Source organism: Corythoichthys intestinalis, chromosome 4 (assembly GCF_030265065.1).
Source record: "Corythoichthys intestinalis isolate RoL2023-P3 chromosome 4, ASM3026506v1, whole genome shotgun sequence".
NCBI lineage: Eukaryota > Metazoa > Chordata > Actinopteri > Syngnathiformes > Syngnathidae > Corythoichthys > Corythoichthys intestinalis.
Window position 1 is genome coordinate 124,011 of NC_080398.1, and position 19,969 is coordinate 143,979.

At 40.1% G+C, this 19,969-nt stretch overlaps 1 protein-coding gene across 6 annotated transcripts in view; it reads right to left on the reverse strand.

The window, feature by feature from the left end:
- Nucleotides 1–634: 634 nt before the first annotated feature.
- The window catches only part of LOC130915068 (myelin-associated glycoprotein-like), a 59,213-nt gene continuing 39,878 nt past the window's right edge, over nt 635–19,969 (reverse strand). For 2 of the 6 annotated variants that reach the window (XM_057834771.1, XM_057834770.1), the window contains exons 7-13: nt 18,315–18,572; nt 17,928–18,188; nt 17,548–17,856; nt 15,936–16,035; nt 10,491–10,587; nt 10,237–10,290; nt 635–1,110 (exon numbers count right to left, since the gene is read on the reverse strand). In XM_057834771.1, the coding sequence (XP_057690754.1) occupies nt 955–1,110; nt 10,237–10,290; nt 10,491–10,587; nt 15,936–16,035; nt 17,548–17,856; nt 17,928–18,188; nt 18,315–18,572 (1,235 nt within the window). In that variant the 3' untranslated portion in view covers nt 635–954. Of the gene's footprint in view, nt 1,111–10,236; nt 10,291–10,455; nt 10,588–15,935; nt 16,036–17,547; nt 17,857–17,927; nt 18,189–18,314; nt 18,573–19,969 lie in introns of all 6 variants that reach the window. The other 4 variants (XM_057834774.1, XM_057834772.1, XM_057834773.1 and 1 more) reach the window with 4 other exon arrangements.

Here is a 19,969-nt window from a genome sequence, read left to right on the forward strand (position 1 = left end):
AATCTATTGTGATAAAACAACAAAATTGCAATAACTGCAATAACTATCAAAGTGAGGTTTAAGTGTAACTGTAGTCTTGAAAAAAACTGAATAAGGAACAACATTGCAATAAAATAATGCAAACTGGTTAAACTGAGAGTAGTTGAGATCTGTAATGACAGAACATCGCTTCAGTGATATCTGGCGCCATCTAGCGTCGTGAATGGGTATACTGTCTAGACCGCGAATACACGACGACCCCCACTTTTTCAGTCTTATTTCAATGCAAAAAAACACCATCTTATATTCGGGCCAATACGGTAATTGCTGCATGAAATCTGATTTGTGAGACTTGACAGTTAAGACCGCAACCACATTCTAGAAAAATGCGGCCCAGTTCGGATTTTAACCACGAACGAAAGTGACCTAGATCTGATTTGAAATGGTCCACTTTTTTGCGACCAAGTTAATGCCTCACTCGAGTCGGAAAAATGAAAAAATTGGATTTGTGCATTAAAACCTGGGGTATGAACCTAGCCATGGTGTTTAAGCATTATAATATCTCTGCCAGCCGCTTGGCTGGTTGTCTGGAGCAGCCCACAAAAATATTTCACTTACAAACCACACATGCACCGGACGATCGTCTCGAGGGGCTTGCGAATATGTGTAGAGGCCCACGAATAACTATCCAATAGCACCCCCACTAGTTGGATGGTCCACTCAGGGGGATTTCCTTTTATGCTTATCACACCTGGGCCCTGTTCACATTTGTTCCGTCACTTAGTGCACACAAACTCAAAACTTCAAAATGTATCTGGCATACCGTTACATCCCTGGTAAAGACAAAACGCAGGTAAAAAGAACTACGTATAAATGATAATAAATTCTGACCGTTTTAGCATTTGCGCATGAAAATTCTACCAAGCTTTTGCAACTGTGTCTCGCATGGCCTAGGCATCAGGGAAGGATTGCGATTCATTTGGCTTTGATTTCCGCGTAGCTACTGCCGCCGTCGTCCCCCCTTCCCGGGGCCCCCTCCCTGGGCCCGCCCAAGTCCAGGGCGGCGTAGTTCAGCTCTCGCCTCTCCATGCCTGCCAAAGAGCTTGCAGGTTGGAAATCCCCGTCTTCTCCCTGTGGCGGCACAAAAAGGAATATGTTAAATTTCTATTACAACATTTTTTCTTGTAAAATGACAATTTCACTTGAGGGGAAAAATCTACTACTACGATAATCAGAGGTGGGTAGTAGCATGTTACTTGAGTAACTTTTTGAGAAAAAATGTACTTCTTGAAGTAGTTTTACCACATAGTACTTTTTACTTGTACTTGAGTAGATTTGTGAAGAATAAACAATACTCTTACCCCGCTAATTTGGGCTACACTAGAGTCGCTACATTTTTCTTCTTTATTCTACATATTGACTTTATTTTTGCCAGAGATGCCGACAGTGGCTATCTCAGTTTCACCAATGAGCAGTAGTGGATCACAGACTTCATAATTGTATTAACAGGTCACATCAATCAGCCACTACGCAACGCCTTCAAGTAGGGGGCCGCCCTACAGTCCGCTTCAGTTATTCGCAATCGGTCGCAGTTAGCACATGCAGGGATCCAACGCCGGATTTAGGTTGAAAAAGTACGAAAGCTGTACCGCACACAAATAAGAAGGATTGTCTCAGGCGCGATTTGTTCGAGGATTCAAGGTATTTGTTGTATTTTTCGTAACATGCATGCATATTGAAACGTGTAAAAAATCAACTGGAGAAATTAGCCGCTACAGCATTGGCATTATTCTTCGCAATATTTACGTAAAATAAATGCTAACTGCCCTGTTTTTGCATTTTTGACAAAGAATCGAGACTGTTTTACGTCTTTATCTATAAAGAATTCAGGGATTTAAGCATTTATTCACAAGAATTTTCAATAGAAAAAGCTCTTTATTTAGATATGGTGGCTGCTAATTTCCTTACCGACTTTCCTCACAGTTCGCAATATCTACGTAAAATAAATGCTGACCGCACGTTTTTTTTGTTTTGTTTTTTTGCTTTTAACCAAGAATTGAGACTGTTTCACATCCATATCTATGAAGAATTCAGGGATTTAAGCATTTATTTACAAGAATTTTCACCGGAAAAGCTCTGCTTACGTATGGCGGCCGCCACATTGACTGACAGACTAGCATCATACTTGGACATATTTATGTAAAGTCAATTCTAACTGCACGTTGTTTTTTTTGCTATTAACCATGAATTGAGACTGTTTTACGTTCATATCTATAGAGAATTCAGGGATTTAAGAATTTATTCACAATAATTTTCAACAGAAAAAGCTCTTTATTTACATATGGCGGCCACTAATTTCCTTACTGACTAGCATCATATTTTGCGATATTTACATAAAATAACTCCAAACTGCGCGTTTTTTTTTTTCTTTTAACCAAGAATCGAGACTGTTTTACATCCACATCTATAAAGAATTCAGGGATTTAAGCATTTATGCACATGAATTTTCAACGGAAAAAGCTATTTGTCTGTGTCTCCACTCGGTCAGCTTTGACGGAGTTAGGCCCCCTATGAATCAGCTATGCGCCCCGTGTCCCGTCAATACATTATGAAGTCTATGGGTGGATCAAATTTTTTTTTACTTCAGTACAAGTACATATAAAGGTGGGAAAAAATTACTTTAGTAAAAGTACAAGTATGTAAGAAAAAACTTACCCATCTAAAAGTACTTAGTATTTGCTTTCAAATTGACAAGTAAAAAGTAAAAGTATTTTCTCCCGATCCAAAAATAAAAAAGCTTTAAATCAAATTTTGCTGCTTCGAGTATTCGTTTAACTATAGTGGCGTTGTCATGGTTTGTTTTGAAAGTGTTTGCATTTAAGTTTTATTGATTTGGGTAGATACACTGCCCCGAGTGGCAACAGTGAATGTCACAGAACTCATTTAACATGGCTGAATCCAGCTGCTCTCTGTTAAGACCAACATTAGGTAAGTTTTTGTTTGAGCTAATATGTTTTTTATGCATTCATAATTTAGTTTAGCGGTATATTCAGTCATTTTTTGTGAGAATATGTGTTTGACCAATTTGTTATGAGTATTGTAAAAACACGTTCGCAGTTTATAGCATTTAAGCTAGCAGATTTTTGCTATGCAAGTTAGCCTTTAGTCTTTCGTTGTACGTTTTGAGCTTAAGCTCAGGTATTTCGATTTATATAAGTGAAAGTGCAATCCTCTATCATTTGAAAAAACTATGGAATTTTATTTTGTATTCGAATTTAAATTTGAAAGTGCAATCTTAGCAAGCCTTTGTTTTAATCTCCTAATATTTATTCTGCAATGCATTAATTGTTCCTAATCCGCTGAGTCGAACCAAAAAAATTCATTGACTGCTGTTTTATTTGAAACAGCGCAGAATAGGAAAAAAAAAAAAAAGACTACTTTAAACAGAAGCTTAATAAGATCAAAAACTCCAGAACTCAGCTTAATGGCGGATTACAAGCAACTCTCAGGTGCATACCGCCACCTACTGCACAACAGTGAGGTGCTTTTTATTGGTCAATCTCTTTTTGACCTGCCTCAACTTGCTTGTACTAATGTTGCTGCCTCTAGTGTTCAGTTATGGTATAGTTGCACAGGGCTTATCGATTGCACCGGAGGCATGAAAACGAAACTATCAATTCACAAGGCGAAAAAAGAAAACCCAGCCGACAGCTTGTAAAATGGTGGGTTATAGGATTAAAAAGTACAGATACTGTACATGCTGTATAATGTAATGGAATCAAAGTAAAGTACAGATACACAAAAATGTACTTAAGTTCAGTAACAAAGTACTTTTACTTGGAAAAATTCCACCACTACCAATCATAGGCGGAGTTTGACTTTTGGGCCGGGGGGGGGGGGCACAACATGTTGATGACCCCAAAACGCAGTGTCAGCAATACAATTAAAAGAATATACCTGTACAGTATATCATAATAAGTTGAAAATGAGTGTTTTTTTGTTTCCCATCATTCTTGAGGGGTATTCTAAATCAGGCTTCTTAGGACAGCTATACGTTTCGCCAAGATTGTCATCCATTGAATATGGTACGCCCGTCAGTGTCGTGCCAATGTAGTTACCCCAGTCAAAAATTGTATCCCCTGGGCGGAGCCATATGGAGGTAGATATGTGTCTTCATTATTCGGTCAAAAAAATGTGTCTGAATGCAAAAATAAATTTGAAACGCCAAAAATTTCATTTGAAAGCTTTTTTTCTTTCATGTTTTTTTTTAATTGAATTATTTATTTATTTATTCATTTATTTTGATTGAAGCAACTTTTATGATTGAAATAATGTTTTTTTTTTTTTTGCGTTTGGGCCATATTTTGCTAGGACATTAGAATCTTTACTCAATCAAAAATCAAATCACTTCAATCAAAAAAAAAAAAAACACAAATTTCATAGAAAAAAAGTTTTTTAATGCGAAAAAATATTTGAGACTCAAATATTTGCATTTGAACACTTAATTTTTAATTCAAAACGTTTTCTTTGATTTTAGCAATCCTTTTTATGTTTGGGCCATATTATGGGTAGGACATTTGTGTCTAAATCATTCAATCCCCCAAAAAGTTGCTTCAATCAAAAAAAAATATTTTCAAACAAAGAAACAAATCATTTGAAAAATAAAATTGCCTTCCCCTATTTTTTTTCAATAATATGCAAACCAAATGACCGTCTAAGGTGCTAGTCATATGGTCTGTTGGAAAAATCATTTTGACCCATGATAAAAATATATTTTTTTGTTCATTTCATTCATTTTTGTTGTTTGCTTTATTGCTTTACAACTTTTAAATATTTAGGAAAGTCAATTACATGCAATGACACATTTCGGCCACCGGGGGGGCCTGGCCTTCCTTAAACTCCGCTTATGCTACCAATGAGATGTCGCAACAAAAACCACATGACTCCATTCTACCAATTTAGAGGTAACAATGTTTTTCCTCCATCAGAGGGCACTCATACTCTTTGGATGAGTGACTTTTCAGTAGGGCTGCAGCTATCGATTATTTTAGTAGTCGATTAATCAATGAACTAGTCAGTTCGAATACGTAATCGAGTAATCGGATAAGGAACATGAACATATAAAATACCTGAGGTGAGCCTAAAATGGGCTAAAAAAATAAAGATCTAAGCGCAACAAAAGAATAATTGGCTAACTTAAATAGCAAAAGTCTGCTAGCTTAAATGCTATAAAATGCTATTTTTTTTAACAATGCTCTTAAATGATTCAAACATATATTCCCAGAAAAAACAGCTAAATATAACTATAAACTAAATTACGAAGGCATTAAAAAAACATTAGCTCAAACAAAAACTTAGCTAATGTTGGTTTTAACAGGGAGCACCTGGATTCAGGCATGTGAAATGAGTTATGTCATATTCACTGTTGAAACGAGAGGGCAGTGTATCAACCCAGATCAATCAAACTAGATGCAAAAACTTTCAAAACAAACCATTACGCCACTTTAATTAAACGAATACTCGAAGCAGCAAAATTTTATCCGAATCGTTTTTCTCACCAAATTACTTGAGTTAATCGATTAATCGCTGCAGCACTACTTTTCAGTGTTGTTGTGGTCTGAATTCAGTGATTCTTGGTGTTATCTTTTTGTCCTAATATTGTCATGCAATTTGTTGTAGCACAGTATAATAACAGTTCATTTGGATGAAGTTTTGCTGAGAAAAAAAATATACTATTAAAGAAAATAATCTGACATTGTAAGCAGTAACTCACAATGTTACCCATTACTTGAGTATTCTTTTCAACGAATACCTTTTTTTTAAATTGTTATTGACAAAACTACTTTTACTTTTACATGAGTAATATTATTTAGAAAAAACACTACTCTTACATGAGTAAAATGTGCCACTCTACCCACCTCTGATGATAATCAAGAGAAAATATGTACTTCATATCTATCAAGTGGAAGTAACAACCTTATTCTCATAACTACAATTATTATTTTAACAATTTTAGTATAATGGTGCAGTATTTCAGTTTTATTCTTGTAGTCGAAAATCCATCATTTTAAAAAGAAAGAAAAAAAAGAACGCATTTGTTCTTATCACTTCCCCAAGTTTGATCTTGTAGAATTAAATGTTTTATTTTCATCACTGCATGAATTATTAAAATTTGGGGGATAAGAAAAATTTAACACAGAAAGAATCAAATTTTAATGTTTATACTTTTGCTGGAAAAGTCTATTTTTTAATGTTAGAAATCATTACTTTTAAGAATATTTTCTGATGTTTCTAATACTACTGATATTTTCTGATGTTTCTAATACTACTGAGAATTGACAATTCTCTGTAAAATTGCGATTAAAAAATAATAACACCTTTCCCGCAAAATGACTTTTTAATGAAAAAAAATTTTTTTTGTTTGTTTGTTTGTTTGTTTTTAATTATCATACTTTTTAAGCATTTTAGCATTGGGCGGGGGGCAAGAAAAACAAATTTGACCAAAAAAAATGGCAAAAAACGTTGGAATAGTAAAACTAGAATCTGAATATTTAATGGCATATACCCATAGTTTTGCATGAATTTTTAAAAATATTTGTTCAAATGTATATTTTTAACCGATATTTTAATCTTTAATATTTAATATTATAAAATTAATACAATATAAAATACAATCTATATTTTTTTTAATTATAAGCTCAAACATCCACTGTGGCATCACAATACAATTACTGTAGTTTCCGCCTTATAAGGTGCACCTTCAAGCCTTCAAGTTTCTCAAAAACAGACAGTGAGCCTTATAATCCAATGCGCCCTGTATATGGTTCAATATTGGTTAATCATGGCATGACATTTCCTTTAGCACAGCACTATCTAGTGGTTGTATAACGCAACCACTACTACTGCAATTTTCGGGCCATAAACCGCTACTTTTTACCCTCATTTGAAATCATGCGGTTTATAGTCCAGTGCGGCTTAATTGTTGATTTATTTGAGTTAATAGGTAACAATTTATTTGACAGCAGCGTCATAAGACCGTCATAATTATGACATGACACTGTCATGGGCATTAATGCTTATGACTATGGTTGTTCCGATCATGTTTTTTTGCTCCCGATCCGATCGTTTTAGTTTGAGTATCTGCCGATCCCAATATTTCCCGATCCGATTGCTTTTTTTTTTTGCTCCCGATTCAATTCCCGTCATTCCCGATAATTTTTCCCGATCATATACATTTTGGCAATGCATTAGGAAAAAAATGAATAAAACTCGGACGAATATATACATTCAACAAACAGTACATAAGTACTGTATTTGTTTATTATGATAATAAATCCTCAAGATGGCATTTACATTATTAACATTCTTTCTGTGAGAGGGATCCACGGATAGAAAGACTTGTAATTCTTAAAGAATAAATGTGACTTTGTATATTGTGACTAAATATTGCCATTTAGTGTATTTGTTGACCTTTCAGTAAATGATACTGTAGCCATTTAACTTCTGCCCAAATGCATGATGGGAAGTGCAACCATGACTGTGCGTCGTGGTACCAATTGATATATCTTCTGTGCGTTGGGAAACAACATAGGGTGTTAAGAAAAAGATCAACTACTAGCTTCCTTCCCCACATTGCTTTCCACGATTATTCTAATCGTTGGGAGAGGGATTGTAAAGCTTTAGCCATTTAAAAAAAGGCTCCAAACGCTGCCAAAATTCACTCTACTCATTTTACGCTGCCTTTTAGCTCTATTATACTGTATGGGTAAAACGGTGCCATTATAGATTGAATGCGACAATGCGTGAGTGGGTCGTGCAGCGCATGCGCTAATTGCGTTAAATATTGTCACGTGATAAATGTAAAAAAAATATTAATTCTCGCCATTAACGCGATAAATTTGATAACCCTACCTTAAGCTTAAACTAAAGACTATGGAAGAGTGTAACACATTATGTCTGTAACGTTAAATACAACTAGAAAACGATTTAATTAAAAAATATATATATTAAAAAAGGTATGTCCGATATTTTTTTGCCGATTCCGATACTTTGAAAATGACGTGATCGGACCTGATCAATCAGTATGCCGATCGATCAGGACATATCTACTTATGACAGATGTCATCAAGTGTCATTTGGCAAATTTTGTCACTAACTCCATTTATGTCTAGTCGGGGTCTTGTACATCCATTCAAAAGTGAGATAATTTGACACGTGATGACATCCGTCATAAGCATTCATTAATGCTCATAACAGTGTCATGTAATATTTATGACAGTTTTGTGACGCCACTGTCAAATAACGTGTTACCGGATAATATCGTTTGGTGTAAATATCCCAAAATACAGTGAGGACAGCTGCGGCTTATAGTCCAGAGCGGCTTATCTCTGAACAAATGTTGTTTTCGTGTCAAATTTGGTGGGTGCGGCAAATAGTCAGGTGCGGTCAGTTAATTTTTAGTCCGAAAATTACAGTACTACTACTGCGCCTTATAATGCGGTGCGCCCTATATACAGTGGGGAGAACAAGTATTTGATACACTGCCAATGGGAAAACTCATTGGCATTGTATCAAATACTTGTTCTCCCCACTGTATGAAAACAGTTTTAAAATAGGCCATTCATTGTAGGTGCGCCTTACAGTGAGGAAAATGCGGTAGCCATAATATGCTAAGTCATCGACCACCTATATAAGAAATGGTTTGATATCGGTATCAGATTTTTGGAGTTGGACAATATCGGTTATCGGTTAAAAAGTCATTATCGTTATCAATATATTTAGGGCTGCAGCTATCGAATATTTTAGTAATCGAGTAATCGACTGAAAATTCTATCGATTAATCGAGTAATCGGATAAAACAAATATATTTTTAGGTGAAGAGCAATTATAAATATACATGAAAAAACCACACATTTCATCTAATCTTGAACCATTTTCAGTCAATCAATGTCTTTATTTTCGATGTATATAGTTGAAAACAGCCAACAATTGCATCTCAGATGTAACTAGAATTTAAAAAAAAAAAAAGCCTAATTCACTGCTTTCATTCAAAAAACCTTTAGATCTTATTAAAAAAATATATATAACTTATATACTGTATATATACATATCTTACCTAAAAATGCCGTTACGCTTGATAACACACATCACTTAAAAGTTAGGATTTTTTCCCACGTGTTTCAATTGAATTTCTATTTGTGTCAAGCCATTTTTAAGTTCTAGTTAAGTTTGAAGTTAGTCTAAACTGTAAGTCCTGATAGGATTTTGAGTTTTTGAAGTGTTCAAAATAAATGTATGATACAGGCTGTATTGGAGCACATTAGGGACCAGTGCTACTAGGTGTTTTATCCAGCAATGACTACTGAGCTAAAATTGATATTAGCATGATTAAGTTTTTATTTTACACCCTCATCACTCCACAATGCTATGTTATGTTAAAGCCTGTATGTAAGACACGTTAGCCACGCATCGACAGTGGTCATAATTAATTGAAACCTAGCCCTCCGCAGGGCTAACGTTACGTGACCTAGTAGAGACAGTAACGTTAATCATATTTATTAGCGCTTAGCGCTCTTTATTAGCGCTTAGCGCTCTACTGCTTTAAGATGGCGGCTGTTTACTAACGCTGCCCAGACGCGGCCGAGTCTGTCATTTCGCATCTAGTTCAACATACATGTGATCTCTATGAGACGCATCAGACGCTACCTGTTACCAACGTAGCATCGTGCTGGCTATTATTTAGCAACGTCGGCGTCGTTCGTGGCGGCTGTCGGCTGCAGTTTGTTTTTTTTTACCCTTCCTCCTCTCCGCACGTAACATCAGCGCGTTGTCCCGCATTAAAAGTAGTCCGAGCAAAACGTGATGCTTAGAGCTGTCAAAATAAATGATTACTCGAGGTGAATAAAATTACTCAGATCAGTTTTTAAACTGGAGTTACTCGAGTTGCTCGAGTACTCGTTTCAGCTCTAAATATATTTAAGCCTTTTTGTAACCAGGCACCAAAACTGTAAAATTGTTTGAAATATCTACTGCACTACTTCAAAACAGCATGTAACATACACTACAATAAGTTAGTGGTTAATGGAGGGACATGGAGACTTGAGATGTGTCATGTGGGCAAGGTGGAGGTTAGGCATGAATCAGCCATGCAGACGATACTTTGGCGCTGAGAAAAAAACAGAACTAAACCAAACGGCGAGCAAAACACAGAAGCGGATATGCCAGGGTGTGCGGAACGCCGATACTAAGGAACCTTACCGTGCTCTCCTCTAGAATGGAGTTAAACTTTGAGCCCAACAGCTCTGTCTTAAGCTGTGCAGGAGTTAAGGGAGAGAAAAACAGACAGAAGAAGGGAAATAAACGCAGAAAAGCGATGAAGAAAAACAGTGTTTCCAAAAAAGCTTCATGGTTGGGATGAGGTCTTGTCACGTATTAAGGGTCAGGGGCTACGACGACTGGTTTGACTTGACATCTTACTTAGCGTCATCGGGACAGTCATCGGCATGTCTCACCACTTTCTTCCTCAGATTTTGTTTGTCCTTCTTGACTGCGCTGTAGTACAAAGCGGGGTTCTCCAGGACCACGTCCTGCCTAGGGAGGCCATTTTCTCTGAGAGGGAGGGGATGGGGTGCGGGGGTAGTAGGCGGAGTCACATGATCAGACTCGGACCTCGATGTTGAAACGCATGGCGACACGCCAAGCCTGGCCATCCATTTTAAAATGACAAGCGCCTGTCGGGTTATGCCGAATGACTTGGTTATGACATGAGTTTAGTTGCGGAAGTGGGGTGGGGGGGTCAGTCTCTCGGGTCATCTGGGTGTTTGGGGTGTCCAAATAGAACAACTTAGTGGTTTTAGCAAGGGGTGAGTAAAGTGTGAGAGCAGGAAATCATGCCGGCAGAATAGTATAAAAGTAGGGATGTAACGTTACACTGAAAATCTAGCTAGCTATCTTTTTCAGAAAATTGATTTGGAAACAATCTTTCCAGAAGTCAGGACACTGATAACCACAACCTCTTCTTTTCTCTTTTGTAAAATGTTCATTCCGCCATCATCTACCGCTTAATCTGGGGTCGGGTTGTGGAGGCAGCAGCTTTAGCAGGGAAGTCCAGACTTCCCTCTCCCCAGCCACTTCAACCAGCTCCTCCGGCAGGATCCTAAGGCCAGCTGGGAGACAGAGTCTCCCCAGCGTCTACTGGGTCGACTTCCTGCCAGTGGGACATGCCCGGAACACCTCTCCAGAGAGGCGTCCAGGAGGCATCCAAACCAGATTCCCGAGCCACTTCAACTGGCTCCTCTAAACGCGGAGGAGTAGCGGCTCGACAGAGTCCCTCTCGGATGACCGAGCTTCTCACCCATCTCTAAAGGAGATGGGCTGTCCATCTTCCGTTCCCTCCTACCCTCACTCGTGAACAAGACCCCGAGATACTTGAACTCCTCCACTTGGGCAGGATCTCATTCCCGACCCAGAGAGGGCATGCCACCCTTTGCCGACTAAGGACCACGGTTTTGGGGGTGCTGATTTTCATCACAACCGCTTCAGACTCGGCTGCAAACCGCTCCAGTGAGAGTTGGAGGTTACGGCTTGATTAAGCCAACAGCACCACATCATCTCCAAAAAGCAGAGATGCAATGCTGAGCCCACCAATCCGGATGCTCTCAACGCTTCGTCTGCGCCTAGAAATTCTGTCCATAAATATTAGAAACGGAATCGGTAACAAAAGGCAATCTTAGCGGAATCCAACCCTCACTGGGAACAGATTCGAATTACCGCCGGCAATGCGGACCAAACTCTGACAACGGTCGTACAAGGACCGAACAGCCCTTACCAAGGGGCTCGGTACCCTGTACTCCCAAAGCACCCCCACAGGACTCCCAGAGGGACACGGTCGAACGCGTTCTCCAAATCCACAAAACACATGTAGACCGGTTGAGTCAACTCCCATGCACCCTCGAGGGCGTAAAGCTGGTCCACTGTTCCATGGCCGGAACGAAAACTATACTGCTCCTCCTGAATCTGAGCTTCAACTTCCCAACGACACTCCTCTCCAGCACCCCTGAATAGACTTTACCGGGGAGGGTGAGGAGTGTAATCCCTTTTGTAAAATGTTCCAATAGATTTGTCCATGTTTGTGTAATATGAGGACTTTAATGATAAATCGAAAATCGTACTTCAGTAACTACCTTGATTTTAAGACCAGTGTTTGATACATGTTTGACCGCAGCAAAGGAACAAAATGCTAAACTAATCTGCAAAGATTGAGTTGAGGCAACTAGATTCTTATTTTTCAAAGACGTTTCACTTATGATCCAAAATGCTTCTGTAGGTTTTATTTTTAAGTGAAGAGTCTTCCTTTTTATGTCTCTGGTTGGTTCCAGTCAGGTGATCATACTCTTTGGCCTTGTGTATCTGATTTTTAGCCCATCCAGATTGAAACTGCGTGGCTCTATGGTTGTCTGAACAGTCACAAATCACATCAATCAGATTGATTGTTGTTTCATATCTGATAAGGAGAAGATGTTTCTTAGTCTGAATAGTTTAGATAAGATTTAATTGTCTGTGACGTGACTTTATGATGGATGGCACCTTCATTGCCACAGCAACCTGTCAGTCCTTTAAATAATGTGGCCCCTTCTGAACAGGGCCAGAACTGATTAGGACACTTGCTAAAACTAGTGTGAACAGTCAGCTCTAAAAATCAGATTGGAGTAGGAATTGGATTGGCATCAGATATGCCTGCAGTCTGAAGGCAGACTTAGTTGCCTGCCAAATTGCCGTTAGGGTTTAGTTGCCAGGGCCTGGTGAAAAAAAAACAAACGTTGGGGCAGGGATGTCAGGATATGGGTGTGTAATGGGTGCAAGTTGGTGTGGAAACTGCCCTCCTGATGCCTTCAAGAGAGTTATCGTGCTCTTCTGCTGCGCTGGCCGCGTGGGTTCGAGTCTTGACCTGTTCAAGGGGGAAGGATCGCATTGCCAGGATGGATAAGACTGGTTACATTGGTGCCATAACTCGGATTGGCAATGACGGTTTCAAGGGGTGAGTGTAATAGGTGAAGGTTGGTGCATTGCATGATGTGGAAACCTTCAAGAGAGCACACTAGCACCTGGAGCTGCTAGCCTGGGTTTTTTAGCCTAGTGCATGGGTGCACAAATCAGGTCTTGAGTGCCCCTGTCCAACTTGTTTTCCATCTCTCCATCCTCCAACACACCTGAATCAAATAATCAGGGTCGTTATCAGGCTCCTGCAGAGCTTGCTGATGAGCTCATTATTTGATTCAGGTGTGTTTCAAGGAGGGAGACTGATAGGGGAAAATGTTACATTATGCTTTTGTGATGTATGATTACTTCTGTGACTTAGGCTACGTTCATACTACAGGTCTTAATGCACGAATCCGATTTTTTCGTGTTTTTCCGACTCGAGTGAGGCATTAACTTGACGGTCTGAACGTGACAAGTCGCATAGAACGGGACCATTTCAAATCCGATCTGGGTCACTTTCGTATGTGGTCTAAATCCGATCTGGGCCACATTTTTCCAGACTGTCGCGGCGGTCTGTACTGTCCAGTCCCGCAAATCGGATTTAATGCAGCAATTACGTCATCAAATAGCGAGAGAGTCGTTACCGTAGCGATGCACCTGTGCGTTATTAGCACCTAGCTTGCAGTGAACAAGGCTTTTGAGGAAGAGCTGAGCTTGACAACAGTCATAAAAAATAAAAATGGGTTGAGGATAAGCCTGAGAATGCTCAGTTTTCTCTCTGTTCCAAGTGAGCAATATTTCAACATTGCCTCCACGGCCAAGAGTCGGGACAAACTGCCCGTATGTGTGTGTGACGTGCACGGACAGTGTGTGCATGCTATCGATCCATATAAACTTTGAATATTTGCCTAAACGGGGATTATTTATGTCTGTTATTTGTGTCCACCTTTTGAAAAGCAAAATATGATATCCCTGGAATGACGGATGACGTCTGTCATTTGTTTTGATGGTTCTGCGCATGCGGGTCTTCTTGCTTAGCGGGTGTCGGACTGTGAATTAGTGCGCATGCGTAATACTTGAACGGTCTCAATGGATAAAGGCAGTCTGAACGGGCACGCCAAAAAAACGGATATGACAAAAAATCGGATTCGTGCATTAAGACCTGTAGTATGAACGTAGCCATAGATTGTAACAACTTCTATTGTTTTTCACCTTGTTCCCATAGTTAGGAAACACGCTTGAGAATCTCACAAGATAAACACGCCTGGGTCCCACAGAGATAACTTGTTTTGCACCCATAATATTTACCATTTGTTGGCATCTGTTGCAGCACAGCTCATTTGTCCCATGTGAAAAGCCCTTTTTCAAGGGGGCTGAACCAAAAGTAGCTTAAATGTTTGTGATTGGACAGGGCCGCGCCGCTCGGGGGCGGAAGTTGGCCTCCCCGCCTCCGAGGGGTGCGTCCTTACAAAACCGGACATTTCCGGGCGACTTGTGAAGTCTGCCAGCGGGTCACGTACGGATCGCCTGGCTTTGTCCTTTTGCCGCTTTACTGGAGTGTTGTTGGCTTCCCACTCGTTTGTCACGGTAAGCGATTTTCATTTCTAAGGGACAACTAGTTGTGCTGTAACGTAACACGGGGTTTCTGAGATTGACAAACTTAAATCTAGCATCTCGTTACCATTTGTTTGCTTGTTTTTTATATCTGTTTGCTTGCTTTTGTGGGATTGTGATCAATAAATTTCATTTTCTCTGCATTTTCTAATCAATAAACATCGGCTATTGAGCAAAAGTGTGCCTGTTACTGATTCACCGCGAACCTGGAAATTTCGGAAAACAGAGACATGGAAAAAAAGCTGGATAGGGGCTATCGAGGACTGGACTTGGGCACCCCTGAAATTGTGCTCTTCTCCTGCGTTGTTAGCCTGGGTTCAGCTCCTGACTTGGGTAAGGGGTACGGATCGCGTCACCGGCACGGATCACATAGGTGTCGTGACTTGGATCGGAAGGGACGGTTTTGGGGGTGAGTGTAATGGGTGCAAGTTGGAGTGTTGCATGCCGTGGAAACCTCACTACCGATGCCTTCAAGAGCGCAAGCTCGGTCTGCTACTTTTTAGCCTAATAGTTATCGTGCAGTCCTGCCATGCTGGCAGCCCCGGTTCGAGTCTTGCTTGGTCGAAGGGGAAGGATCGCGTCGCAGACGTGGATCAGACCGATCAGAGAGATGGAATTAATTCTCCTTCAATTAGAAAGGTTCTTCTACATGTACAGACATACATAATTACTGTATCAAATTAGCAGTCCTTCCTACCCAGAATTTAGTGGTGTTGATAGACATGTCCCCTCTTTTCTTGATGTTGGCTCTGGACGTGAAGAATGGACTGTGTTATGTTGTGCCATACTTGCTCTGTCCAATGTAGAGATTATTGTACTCCTCTCTACTTTTGTCCTTGGGGTAAACCCAATTCTATCTAAGGGAGTAAGCGGTTTTAAAATATGTTAGGACACTGACTTTGGAGTTTCTGAGATCAGTACACTTCCTGTTTCTAGCCTTAGTCTCAGGTGCGGGGACTCTGTACTGTACCCAGAGACAGATAGTGAGAGCCTTCCTTATGTGTGACACTCTTGATGGATGGATCGGCAATGCGCCATTCATGAGAATTTAAAACTGAAGAAACCTTTCAAATTATTGGTGAAACGCCTTCAGCAAACAGAGTCCAGTTGACTCAGTTCAACCTTCTTGGATTACGAAGAAACCTAAATACATGTACCGTTACACCCCTTTGGGAAACTATTAGTCCACCATGCTCAACCCCTCAACCAGGAAGCAATCGTTCAAGGAAAACGAAAAATCCCCCTTTCACTCAAAATGCGTCAGTGCGATTTAAAATGGATGACGAGGCTTAAGTGTTTCCTCAGACTTTACTGAAAATAAAAGGGAGCTAACGTCTCCTGTTGATTGTCTTGAGAGTACTCACTTCTTGTTGTTGTGGCCCACGTATCTCACTGCCGCGATGATGAAGGCGATGACTGCTACTCCGCCGATTGTGCCAACGATAACGGCCATCAGGTATTTCTCTGGAGAGAGCGGAAGCATTTAGCGAGGGTCGGGATTTAAGAAAAAAGAAGTACAGAGAACAGGTTAAGTCACAGTGTGAGTACTTTGACCCACTTAGGACCTTTAACCCTTTTTATAGGGAAAGTGGCTATTTTTGGTCGATGACTTTGTGTCTATGTGTTTGATCTATATTTGTTATGTAAATTATGATTAATTGTTGTATTTTTTACTCAAAACTAGGGCTGTCAAAATTATCGCGTTAACGGTAGGGCTGTCAAAATTATCGCGTTAACGGGCGTTAATTAATTTTTTAAATTAATCGCGTTAAAATATTTGACGCAATTAACGCAGATGACCCGCTCAGACAAATTTAAATGACAGTACAGTGAAACGCTCACTTGTTGTGTTTTATGGAGTTTTGCCGCCCTCTGCTGGCACTTCGGTGCGACTGATTTTATAGGCTTCAGCACCCATGAGCATTGTGTAAGTAATTATTGACATCAACAATGGCGGGCTACTAGTTTATTTTTTGATTGAAAATTTTACAAATTTTATTAAAACGAAAACATTAAGAGGGGTTTTAATATAAAATTTCTATAACTTGTAGTAACATTTATATTTTAAGAACTACAAGTCTTTCTATCCATGGATCGCTTTAAGAGGATGTTAATAATGTTAATGCCATCTTGTTGATTTATTGTTATAATAAACAAACACAGTCCTTATGTACCGTATGTTGAATGTATATATCCATCTTGTGTCTTATCTTTCCATTCCAACAATAATTTACAGAAAAATATGGCATATTTTACAGATGGTTTGAATTGCGATTAATTACAATTAATTAATTTTTAAGCTGTAATTAACTCGATTAAAAATTTTAATCGTTTGACAGCCCTAGTTAACGGGCGTTAATTTTTTAAATTAATCACGTTAAAATATTTGACACAATTAAGGCACATGCCCCGCTCAAACAGATTAAAATGACAGCAGTGTCTTGTTTTTTGGTGTTTGGCGCCCTCTGCTGGCGCTTGGGTCGAAATGATTTTATTGGTTTGAGCACAATGAGTGAGCATGGTGTAATTATTGACATCAACAATGGCGAGCTACTAGTTTATTTTTTGATTGAAAATTTTACAAATTTTAATCAAACGAAAACATTAAGAGGGGTTTTAATATAACATTTCTATAACTTGTACTAACATTTATCTTTTAAGAACTACAAGTCTTTTTTTATCCATGGATCGCTTTAAGAGAATGTTAATAATGTTAATGCCATCTTGTTGATTTATTGTCATAATAAACAAATACAGAACTTATTTACCGTATGTTGAATGTATATATCCGTCTTGTGTCTTATCTTTCCATTCCAACAACAATTTACAGAAAAATATGGCATATTTTAGAGATGGTTTGAATTGCGATTAATTACGATTAATTGATTTTTAAGCTGTAATAACTCGATAAAAAATTTTAATCGTTTGACAGCCCTACTCAAAACTTACTCTGTACTCTAAAATGCCAGTACTCACTCTCCTGCTGCAGCTCCAGGGGTACATTTTCGCTCCCGTACATGTTAGAGATCTTGCAACGGACGTTGACGGCGGGGACACCATTGCCGGCCCGCTCGCCCTTCTCCCGCAGTTTGATCATGCCCGTGGCCGTCTGGCCGTCGGTGTGCGTGTAGAAGTTGTAGCGGCCCTCCGTCTCGTTGACGGTGACATTCAAATCGGGCAGGTAGAACTCAATGGTAGGTTCAGGGTTCCCCATGCCCATGCAGACGCACTGGACACCCTCTCGTACTACTGTACATTTGGATTCTTCCAGGAGGACAGGAGCATCTGGCAGGGACGACAAGGAAAAATCATGGTGGGGAAAAACTACATCTAAGATGTTTTTTTGTCCTACTTACACTCCACTGTGATGTTCAGGGAGCTGCTGGCCCGGCCGTGTTCGTTCTCAGCCAGGCAACGGTACTGGCCATCGCCCTGTGGCGTGATGCCCTCGATCTCCAGCACGGACAGCTCGTCAGCGGTGATGGTGCCCACTAGCTCGCCGTCCTTCAGCCAGGTAAGGGTGGGCGGAGGGCTACCCTGAGTGCTGCAATGGAGCGTAAATGAGGCACCCTCCAGCACTGTCAGGGAGTCGTTGATGACGGGCTCGCGGGGAGGGTCTGAAATATATAGTAAGTATACTTTGGGTCAAATTTGACAGGGCACATAATATTAAAACACTTTCATGCACAAATATTAGGAAAAACTGTATTTCTACTAAATTATTAACACCATTAGATACTCACACTTGACAGCCAAATACAGTGACGTATTCATGGCGCCATAGCCGTTGTCCCCGATGCACGTGTAGACCCCCTCCTCCGCCGGCGTCACGTCATCTATGGTGAGCGACAAGTTGGACGCCGTGTCCCATAGCAGCTCCTGTTCTCCAAATTTCCAGGAGATCCTTGGAGGAGGGTTGCTGTCCACCTCGCAGTGGAGCGTCACCGAGTTGCCCTCCATCACTTCCGAGGAGACGTTTACCCACACTGAACGGGGAGCATCTAGTTGGAGGGAAAGATGTCACACTTGCTGGAACTCGACAGAGTATTTTGCAACATACGTATTGAAATAATCAGAATTACACCAATAAAAGAACTATCTATATTGTCTTTACTGTAGAGCAGGAGTCTCAAACTCAACTTAGTACCAGGCCCGGGCATGGGTAACTAAGTGCCCTAGGCGAACATGTAGCTAGGACCCCGCCCCTCCCCACCCCACCTCAAACAAATAGCCATAGAATTCTCAACACTGTGCCTCTTTGGCTTCATGATCACCTAATACCGCCACAGAACAAATGAACCACCATGCTACATTGCTTCAAGAAGCTTCATTTGGCAATCACAGCTCAATGTAATCTCTCACTTGCCTTGGGAAAGATGGACAACCTCTGCTGCCACCTACTGTCAACACTGTTGTCGTACAACATGTTTCGTGCCTCCTGGTATGCATTGCAGCACTACATATGTAAATGACATTCAAACAGTGAGCCATTCACAGAGTGGGTACACCTTCCGAATGGCACCGTGACTTTACATATTAGGTGAATTCATGAGCATGTTCTATGAACGGCTATGGCTATGGCTGCAGGGGGACGGGTCTTGATAAGCATATGCTTCTCCCGTCAGCCCTTGTCTTTCATCGGTTCTTTCTTTCTTCGGGCTAATCATATCACATTTTGCAACTGTCAATGATACTGATGATGATGACAATAAATAAATAAATGAATGAAGGTGTGTAAAAGTGAGCATGATCTGTTCAGCTGTTCCTGAATTAGAACATAAAACGATTAAATAAATATTTGTCAAAAACTCATCAGCTGCCACTGACAGCGAGAGCCGTCCATTAAAATTCGACTGGGAGGCTGCCAGCAATTGATTATTCGTCCCCTCCCATTTAAAATGAACTGGTCATGTAGCGCTGTCAATGTCAGCCAGCGAGTCAACAGAAACACTATTGCAGAAAATTTTGGTCTAGTGGAAAGTTTTGGCAATCTTTTCGTTGTAATGTGTTGTTGTAATTTGGACCTTGAGTCGGCTGGATGGATGGATGATCTTTCTATCATCTATCTAAACAGATCTATCTATCTAAAGATGATAGATAAGTCTAGCTACCATCTACTGTATCTAAGTCAATCTATCTATCTACAATTTATACCAGAGGTCATGGAACCGCGGACCTCGGTCCGGTTCCAGACCCCTAAGCCGTCTGGACCGGATCTCAAGCTGTCGCGACTAATACACATTGTAACAACAAAAATCATTTTTGTCTGCAGGTTTGCAGAGCGGAGGTGGGCAACAAACAAAAACCTTAGCGGTGACGCGCGTGAGCCAGCCAATGGGAGTGAAGCATTTGAAAGTTATTTTTACAACAGCATGTCTCACACTCGCTTTCCAGACTC